This window comes from Astyanax mexicanus, chromosome 24, assembly GCF_023375975.1.
Source record: "Astyanax mexicanus isolate ESR-SI-001 chromosome 24, AstMex3_surface, whole genome shotgun sequence".
Taxonomy (NCBI): Eukaryota; Metazoa; Chordata; class Actinopteri; order Characiformes; family Acestrorhamphidae; genus Astyanax; species Astyanax mexicanus.
Genome location: NC_064431.1, coordinates 31305867 through 31316221, shown reverse-complemented (window position 1 = coordinate 31316221; position 10355 = coordinate 31305867). Strand labels below are relative to the sequence as shown.

Here is a 10355-nt window from a genome sequence, read left to right as displayed (position 1 = left end):
CAGTCACATGCTCTCTCATTTCATTGTTTGTGTTTATTGATCCTCCATGAGAAAATCATTTTGTGTGAAATAAATGTCTTTAATCAAACAAAAACATCAACAGTAATACTTTTGTGTTTTTGATGGAAGAACAGGGATGGTTTACACGGGTTACGCCAAAGGAAAATTACCTACTTGGACAGAAGATGTCATCTAAAAAAATACACAAATCCTTAAAACAGAAAATTTAACACAAACTCCTGTGAATTCAGTTCTAGTCTAATCAAACAAGTTCCAAAACTTAATCAAAAAGTTCAAAAAGGTATAAACTCATGTAAAACAGGTAGAATGTTTTATTGTTTTAATTTACTTAATTTTTTGAATTATTTGTGAATATTTCCAGTGGAACGTCTGCCAAGTTTGGTCGAATCTAGAAACACTGCCAACAGAACACCTAAGGAGGGGTTTATAGAGAGCACTTTGGGTTTTAGGTTTATTCAGCTAACTGTAACTCCTGGTTTATAAAACTGCCCTCAGGGTTCCTCAGTGTTTCAGATCATCACAGGATCCGAACAGCGCCACCAGCTGCTCCTTGTATGAAGCGATGTTTCTCTTCATGATCTCTTTACAGGGGCCCAGCAAGCGCTCGAACGCCTGAACATCAATCACTGGGAGAGAAACGGAGACAAATACAGCATGAGTTAGTCTAGTTATTTTTGGTTTTACATTGTAATTTAGTGAGCAGAATAAATTATTTGAGGTCTGAAAGCTCTGCATCTTGAAGAAATCAATATTTAGTGGAATAATCCTGTTTTTTTCACAGCTTTCATGCATCTTGGCATCATGTCCTCCTCCACCACTCTTACACACTGCTTTTGGGTGAGCTTGGTCAATCAAGGTGTAGATGAAGGACCTCCAAATTCAGTCCAGATCCTGTCATGACCTGCTCAATCTCTAGACCTGAAACCTGATAAAAAAAACTCTGGATTGTAGTCAAGAGGAAGACGGATGGTTACAAGCCACCAAACGAAGCTGAACTGCTTAAATATTTGAGACAGGAGTAAGCCACGGTCACCCAAAACCAGTGAGAAAGACTGGTGGAGGAGAGCATGCCAGAAATTACTGAACACCACCACACCATTAGAAGAGAACCATTGACCATTCAAGCTTACAATTAGCACCATGATTAATGGTCCATTATTTAAGGCGACAGTGTAAAATCACCCCTCTAATTTTTAACAGTTAACTTTTTTTTTCTGGATGATCTTAGAACATTTTTATGTTTTTAAATGTTCTGGTAACGTCATTGCAACGTCACCTGAGTCAATATTTTAATTGTTTTTCATTTTGGGAATGTTACTTGTAATGTTTCCGTAATGTTAGTATTCATCTAGTTGGGAACGTTATGTACTGAGAAACGTTCTAATAACGTTGCAATGCAAACCCTTATCACATCACACGTCCTCAGAACATTTCTGGAACATCATTTCTGTAATGTTACAGACCTACGTTCCCGGAACCTTTTCAAAACGTTGGTTATCGATCTTCTAAAGTTCTCTGTTAGCTGGGTCAATGGAGCCCACTTCTGACACCAATGTCCCATCTGATTGGATTGGTCAAACTGTCGCTATTAACTACGTAAAGTAAAATATGGGATTAGTTTCTCAGGGGAACGTCTGTGAAAAATATTCACACTTCTATTCAGTGATAAAACTCCTGCATCCGGACTGCAATTGAAAAATCAGGAGGACCAGTGAGTTTTCAGGCTTTCTCAGTCACATGACATCATCGCATTCAGTAGCTCCTCCATTTCCACTCGCTGTTGTGTTTACGTGAATCTCCGTGGAAACGCTCGCCCAAAGTGTAATTACGGTGCGCGGCAGTGGACAAATACCTATTTTATTAAAGGTGAGGAGACGAAACTCAGAGATGTGCGTCCGGACGGGACTAAAATTACCGGAGGAGCACGGAGTTCAGAGAAAAACAGTAGATAATTCAGCCTGTAATTTCTCAGAGGACGTCTGAGAAAAACACCTACGTGATCATTCTGGACGGGATTAAAATCACAGAGGATAAAAAAAAAAACATAAAAGAGAAAATGACCCCAGAACCTCCTGAGAAACTAATCCTGTTCGGATAGGGTTTTACCTAGACACTTGGTTTCTCCCACAGCGTAGACGGATGCAGCTCTTGGTTTATTAGTAACCAGCGCCAGCTCTCCAAAATACTGCCCCCTGCTGCAGCGGGCGACTTCCACCTCCGCATTATCCCTCTGACCAGCTTTAGTCTGTGGAGAACAAACACAGTGCAACTTATTCACCAAATTTCTTCTTAAAATCCACTTTTTTTTTTTAATCCCAGTTTTTATCTGGGATTTGTACATTTTGTAAAGTAGAGTGGAACCCATCATTATAAGAACAGCTGCAAATACAGACTCATGAGTTGTAATTTTTATTAGGATTTTTCTGAAGAATAAATGGTTTTCTTAAATGCAATTGTGATTTACTTTGGTTTTGATGAGAATCTTCACGACTCCAGACTCAACTATGTAGAAACAGTCTGCAGCGTCGCCCTGCAGGAGAAAACAGCTCGTCTCGTATCAGAAAGTCAAACTTTTATACTTTTATATCAGTTTTTGATCATTAAATAAAATATATTACATCATGAAATAAATCTCAGTGACATCACTAAACCTGTTTGATGATCAGTTCTCCATTTTTGAAGGATTTCGCTCCTAAAACATCAACAATCTTCATCCTCTCAGACAACTGAGGAAAAAAAGAACAGGAGACAAAGAGACAAGTACAGTTTAATAATAAATTATTATTAGAACAATGCTAACCAAAGAAGGCAGTAAGATATATTTTAATCTTTCATAATAATATAATGATGATTATTGTAATGTTGATGAAACTGTTGATAACATTTATAATGATGCTAATATTAATTATGATGATGAAAATGTTGATAATGTTAATGATAATGTTGATAATAATAATGATGAAAGTGATGATGATAATGTTTATAATTATGTTTAGAATGTTGATGTTGAAAATGTAGATCATTTTGATAATGTTAATGATCATGTTAAAAATGTTTATTTTAATAATAATGTTTATAATGTTGATGATAATGAAGATAATGTTAATAATGTTTATAATAATGATGATAATGATGTTAATGATAATGTTAATAATGTTTATAATAATAATGTTTATAATAATGTTGATGTTGATGAACAGTTTGAAGAGTAAGAATTTACCTCCAATGATTTCAGCAGGGGAACACACTCAATAAAGGCCTCGTACATTCTCCTCTTCTTCGCATTATTTCTCACTATAAGTCTGTGAAACGTCGCTCTGTCCTAAAAACACAACAAAAATCCTCAGACCTTCTCAGAACATCTAGACAGCCCTCAGAGTTCCTCACAGGTTTACAGATACATTTTAAACAGTAATCACACACTGTCCTTTGTGAACGGTGATGCTCTCAGGGTGTGTGTAGCACTGAGGAACTTCATGAGTTAAAGTAAAGTACTGTAAGATTTTGTAAGATTCCTCACTATGGGCTCTTTTGGGTTAAGTAGGATAAGATTAATATAAACGTGTTAAATTACCAGGGCCCACAGCGCTCCTGACTGGGTGGCGATGATGGTGGCCGCTCGAGGAGTGTTGTACATCAGCGCTAATTCCCCAAAACTGCCCTTATTATCATATTTCCCCACACAGCGGCTCACTCCATCCTTCCCCACCACAATATCATACACTCCCCTGAGAAAAGAGAGAGAAAGAACTTCTTAAACACATTTAACAGCAGCACACATGTACAAATAAAATATACACTCATCATCAAAAGAATAATAGGCATTTTTCTTTAGACTTTTCTTCCCAGTTAATATTTTTCAACAAATCTTTTGGTAATAAGTTAAGTTTATATAGAAATTCAGAACTAGCTCACCTCTCAATCACATAGAAATTATCTCCATCATCTCCCTGGTCTATTATGTGCTCTTGTGGCTTCACGAGTACCTCAAACATGGCGTCTAAAACCTCTGAGAACTGATCCTGAGAGAGTGAGAGAGAGAGAGAGACAGTAATAAATCAAAATATATTTTAAGAGAGAGAGACAGAGAGAGAGAGAGAAAGTAATAAACCAAATTATTTTTTAAGAGAGAGAGACAGAGACAGAGAGAGAGACAGTAATAAAGCAAAATATATTTTAAGAGAGAGAGACAGAGACAGAGAGAGAGACAGTAGTAAACCAAAATATATTTTAAGAGAGAGAGACAGAGAGAGAGAGACAAGAATAAACCATAATTTTTAAGAGAGAGAGACAGAGAGAGAGAGACAAGAATAAACCATATTTTTTAAAGAGAGAGAGAGACAGTAATAAACCAAAATATGTTTTTAAAAGAGAGAGAAAAATTGAGAGAAAGAGAGTAATAGTCCATATTATTTTTCAAGAGAGTGAGACAGAGAGAGAGAGTAATAAACCACAATATTTTTAAGAGAGAGAGAGAGAGAGAGAGAGAGAGAGAGAGAGAGAAAGACAGCAATAAACCACATATTAAGGGACAGGGAGAGAAAGACAAAGACAGAGAGAGTGAGAGAGAGAGACAGAAAGACAGAGAGTAACAGTAATAAACCACATTATTTTTAAGAGACAGAAAGAGAGAGAGACAAAGGTAGTAGGAGAGAGAAAGAAAGACAGAGAGTGAGACAGAAAGAGGGAATGAAAGGGTTAAATGAAAAATAACAGAGAGACTAATATACAAGTTGGGTCCACAAGAGGGTGACAATCCTCCTTCAGCACTTAAATGAGATTAGGTATATTTTGTGCTATATGTGATATATGTGCTATATTTTATATGCGTTACCTTTTCCAGAGTTTTGAACAGTAGTATATCTTTGCAGGCCTCCTGCAGTCGGGAGCGCTGCTGGTCAGTTTTAGGGTGGATAACCTTCGGTTCAGAGTCATCATCGTCATCATCATCTGGATTATACGCCTCTGCACAAACTGAGGGAATATATATTTAATATATATATATATTATACCTGTTTTTACACAGGTTATAATAGGTCACAAAATCACTTTTACATACAGATAAAGATCTCACCAGCTGTGAGCCGTTTAAGGGCTCTGACACTTTTATGCAAATAAGCTGTTTTTTGGCCACGCCACCTTAATGCTGAGCATGTCAGTGTATATCTACTGAGTGTGTATCTACTAAAACAACTCACACACATCATACACACTGTATATAATGATACAACACACTGAATAGCAATAAAACAGCTCTTTACCTGATACTCTCCGATTGGATTTGGTGGGAGGTGGTGCTAAACAGAGAGAGATAAAAAGATGACGAGATCAGTGACGTCACTGTATCTGATAAAAACATTAGAATATTATTGAAAAGTTACTTTATTTCAGTAATTCAGTTCAAAATGTGAAACTCATATATTATATAGATGTATTAAACACAGAGTGATCTATTTTAAGCGTTTATTTATTTTATTGTTTATTTATTGTTGATTTCTGAAAAATCTGTGTTTCAGAAAATATATCATTATTATATAAGACCAATTGGTACTTTTGGCAGTGTGGACAGTGTGCCAAATCCTGCTGGAAAATGAAATCCTCCTCTCCATAAAAGTTGTCAGCAGCAGAGGGAAGCATGAAGTGCTGTAAGATTTTGTGGGAAAACAAAACTGCACTGACTTTAGACTTGATAATAAAACACAGTGGATCAACACCAGCAGATGACAGACATGACTCTCCAAACCATCACTGATTGGTGGAAACTTCACACTAGACCTCGAGCAGTTTGGACTGTGTGTCTCTCCACTCTTCCTCCAGACTCTGCTCTCTTCATTTACAAATGAAATGTAGAATTTACTGATGATCAGTGATGGTTTGGAGAGTCATGTCTGTCATCTGCTGGTGTTGATCCACTGTGTTTTATTATCAAGTCTAAAGTCAGTGCAGTTTTGTTTTTTCCACAAAATCTCACAGCACTTAATGTGTATTTCATTTTCCAGCAGGACTTGTCACACTGCCCACACTGCTAAAAGTACCAAATTAGTCTTTGCTAATATTCACATTTTCTGAGACACTAATTTTTGATGTTTTTCATTGGCTGTAAGCCATAATCATCAACAATAAAAGAAATAAACATTTAAAATAGATCACTCTGTGTGTAATACATCAATATAGTATATATGTTTCACTTTTCAATGATTTTTTGAGATGCACTAGTATATTTAAAACAGTAAACTGCTTAAAGAAACTAGCTGTTGGATGGGAATTGAGAACACTGGCTTTGCTCCAGCAGAGCAGTAGTAATATATAGGAATATATTGATTACACAGTCAGTAAAAAGAATATGCATATAGATCAGGGGTGTCCAAACTACGGCCCGCGGGCCATTTGCGGCCCGTTTCCTTTTTTGGAGCGGCCCGCGAGGTATTTTAGAAATAGAATGAAAATTGGCCCGCTGTTAAGCAGGTTTTTATAGGGTGCGCATTTCTAGCGCAGAAAAACGGGCAAAAGAGACTAAAAGTTGCCGTTATTAAGGAGTTTAATATTAAGAGACATCATGAAATTAAACATCAATTTGAAAAATCTTAGTTTACACAACACTGTCAAAGATAAAGATAGTAAGTCAAGTAAAATGGTGTGTAAATGAAATAATCAGGAAAATGTATTATTTAAAGTGGTATATTTCATTATTTGTTTTATTACAGAGTCTGTGGCCCGTGACTTCAAATATATTTTTCCTTCTGGCCCCCAACAAAAAAAGTTTGGACACCCCTGATATAGGGGATGCAAAAGGACTGGGTTAAGAAACTTACGTTTAAACGTGAAATCATCAGGAAAATCATCATCTTCCTCTTTCTCCTCCTCATCTTCCTCTTCTTTCTCTTCCTCCTCGTCTTCCTCACTGGACTCAGTAGGTGTTGTGTCTTTATCAAACGCCACTCCTCTCTGCACTGGAGATCTGATAGTGTTCCTGCAGCCGAGTTCAGCATTGCGACGGCTCAGCTCTGTTACAGCGAGAAAAATTAAAACAGTGATGATCAAATGTTAATTCTGAAGTTTTCATTTGTAGTCATTTCCAGCCTGTTCAGTGAGATTAACATTGGATTTTAACCAGAATCTCAATGCTGGGGGGGGGTTCTATTCAGGATTTTCAATGTCTATGAACACTTGAAGCTGTAGGTCAAATGAAAGGTTTCAAACCACTTTTATATCACAGATTAAATCTGATTTAAAAAAAAAATCTCAATAATAGTTTGAGATTTTTGCCTTATTTTGGCTGCTGCGCTTGCACAGGTCTCCATATTGGGCGCTGATTAGCTATCCTTTTTTTAAAACGGTGGGAAAACAGTGTAAACAGATGCAGATTTGGAGAATTACACAAACTTTCTACTCATTATTTATTAAGTTTTATGATCATAATAACTAGAAAAAGACACAGAAACACAGAGAACTCTGTAACTATTAAAAGTAGAAGTTTTTTTCTTTAGAGAAATTACTTCAAAAGACTCTTAGAAACTGGAGAAAAAAACTGCTACAGGAAGACATCTGGCTGACCCACATGGAAACAGCAGCTTCAGCTCTTTAGCTCAGATTAACATGATTGGACTAAAGGTCTTTCTGGCCTTGAATTAGTTTCTCAGGGGGTCCTGAGAAAATTACAGGCTGAATTATCTACTGTTTTTCTCTGAACTCAGTGTCCCTCCGGTAATTTTAGTCCTGTCTGGACGCACATCTCTGAGTTTCGTGTTTATTAACCTCGCATTTAATAAAATAGATATTTGTCCACTGTTACGCAGTGTAATTACAGTTTGGTCACGCATTTCCACGGAAATCCACGTAAAAAACAGCGAGTGGAAATGGAGGAGCTACTGAACGCGATGTCACGTGACAATTGCAATTGTATGGATTGCAAGAGTTTTATCATTGAGTAGAAGTGTGAAATATTTTTTACAGACGTCCCCCTGAGAAACTAATCCCGTCTAAATAGGGATTATAAAATAAGATAAAATAAGATAATCCTTTATTAATCCCATAATGGGGAAACAGGTCAGGAAAAAAATATAAACAAATAATAATAATAAAACTACGTATACAAAAACAATCACAGGAAATATATAAAAATACTTAATATATATATATATATATATATAGTAAAGGAAAAAATATATACATCTACTGCATAGAGATATGATTATGGTAGGGTGTGACCAGTATTATTGCACAAATAGTAACAGTGAATAAATATCAAATAAATAATGATGCTCTACACCAATAAGAGTCCCTGGGCAAGACTCTTAACACTACATTGTCTCACACAGGTTAAGAGTTTGAGCTAAGAATGCAATAATATAGATCAGGGGTGTCCAAACTACGGCCCGCGGGCCATTTGCGGCCCGTTTCCTTTTTTGGAGCGGTATTTTAGAAATAGAATGAAAGTTGTCCCGCTGTTAAGCAGGTTTTTATAATGTGAGATTAAAAGTTTGAACGCTAGGTGTCAGAAACGGGCCAAAGAGTCTAAAAGCGGAGAGAGTGAAGTTGTAGCGCAGAAAAACGGGGCAAAGAGTCTAAAAGTTGCCGTAATTAAGGAGTTTAATATTAAGAGACATCATGAAATGAAACATCAATTTGAAAAATCTTAGTTTACACAACCCTGTCAAAGATATATAAAGTAAAAGTCAAGTAAAATGGTGTTTCCATAAAAATAATCAGGAAAATGTATTAATTAAAGTGGTATATTTCATTATTTGTTTTATTACAGAGTCTGTGGCCGTGACTTCAAATATATTTCTCCTTCTGGCCCCCAACAAAAAAAGTTTGGACACCCCTGACATAGAAAATAACCGATACTAAATGATATGTAAACTAGATTACAGGCCACACAGCCCATCCCTACCGTCAGCGCTCCTCTGCTCCTTCAGGCGGGTAAAATACTGCACTGCAAAGTCCAGAAGGTCAGAAGGTCGCTGCTTCAGAACCTCCACCGTGTAGCCCTTCAGCAGATCTGTCAAACCAGCAGGAATCTCCACACTCATACTAACACTGCGTCTAAACCCCACACCACTCAACAAACCCACACTTCATCAGAACCTCCCCAACATCTGAACCGCCGCGCTGAGGAACACGCAATGGAAAAAAACACAGGAAGTGTTTTCTGCATAAAAAAAAATGTTTAGAGCTCAGAAAAGTCCAGTAAATCCCTTTGAGACACTTTCCAGAAGCAGCAGCCAGCGGAAAATGATGATATATATCTGAGCGGGGTTAGCAGACCAGCGCCCGCAATCGCGTCCCATCGATGAGCAAGATCAATAACTAGTACACTAGCATAGCAACACCATCAGGACTAGCGGAACAAAACTGATGATTTTAAGCTTAAAAATACATTTAAATACAAAAAACCTCAATATATTTACACACAGTTTATGTGAAATTGATGTTATGATTCTTTTAAATGGTTTCCACACTTTAGAAGAGAGACTTCAGTGAACCGGGCAGAAGCTTAGTGAATGTGAAGGGCTCGTCTGCCACCATGTTTAGGGGCAGTGTGTGTGTGTGTGTGTGTGTGTGTGTGTGTGTGTGTGTAATGGAAAATATTGATCGTATTCAGGTCCGCTGTGGTAAATTAGATTTCAGTTGAGTGACTGGGTTAAGTTCAGAGACGGCTGCAGTAACTAGCATTAGTTAGATAGTGTTAAAAAATTTATAATTTAATAAATAAGAAATGAATCATCAAATCATTTTAATCTAATTTTTTCCCAATGTAAAAACAGTGGAGAAATAATTGCTGCTGTAAGCAATATATATGTTGGAAATATAAGGCTAATGCAGCTAACATCAAAGAAACCTACAAAAATTTGGACACACCTCTTCTCATTCAATGTGTTTTTTCTTTCTTTTTATGATTTTTATATTGTATATTCAGAATTGAAGACTCCACTCTCAGCTCAGATCTGAAAAAGGTAAAAAAATAAATAAATAAAAAAGTGGAAGGAGTAGTTTGGGAGAGGCACTGGGTGATGTATGGGTTTAGGGGCAGGAGAGCAGGAGGAAGAGAGAGCTGATTGGCTGAGCTGCAGCAGCAGCAGCAGTGTGCCTCTGATAGCTGTGAGATGCAGATGGTTGAACGTTACCCGGGGGGGGCGCTATTATTAATTGACTGATCTGCATATGGGTGGTTGACATATATGGCTGAAAACATACTCTTATATTTTTTTAAATATATATGTAGTCTAGTAGATTTTTTTGTGAAATTTACATTTATTTACTAGTTTAAGGTCTTGGGGACTAAAATTATCATATGGTGTGACATGAATGTTATTGTGTATTAAATTTAAGTC

The 10355-nt window shown here is 36.8% G+C and overlaps 1 protein-coding gene across 1 annotated transcript; it reads right to left on the bottom strand.

The window, feature by feature from the left end:
• Positions 1-13: 13 nt before the first annotated feature.
• prkar2ab (protein kinase, cAMP-dependent, regulatory, type II, alpha, B) lies at positions 14-9235 on the bottom strand. The gene is made up of 11 exons (XM_022682533.2): positions 8915-9235; positions 6834-7025; positions 5283-5318; positions 4856-4995; positions 3937-4043; positions 3596-3749; positions 3242-3343; positions 2673-2747; positions 2486-2551; positions 2128-2266; positions 14-647 (listed from the first exon to the last, which is right to left on the bottom strand). Exons 1-11 carry the CDS (start codon positions 9051-9053, stop codon positions 523-525), a joined length of 1275 nt encoding a protein of 424 aa, XP_022538254.1. The 5' UTR covers positions 9054-9235; the 3' UTR covers positions 14-522.
• Positions 9236-10355: the final 1120 nt, after the last annotated feature.

Bases quoted from the DNA above. Each gene is read 5' to 3' on its own strand.
- prkar2ab (XM_022682533.2), bottom strand. From the start codon at position 9,053: ATGAGTGTGGAGATTCCTGCTGGTTTGACAGATCTGCTGAAGGGCTAC. The intron at 5,319-6,833 runs GTAAGTTTCTTA...CTCTCTGTTTAG, and splicing joins TGATGATTTCACGTTTAAAC to CACCACCTCCCACCAAATCC. The intron at 3,344-3,595 runs GTAATTTAACAC...TTGTGTTTTTAG, and splicing joins CAGGAGCGCTGTGGGCCCTG to GACAGAGCGACGTTTCACAG.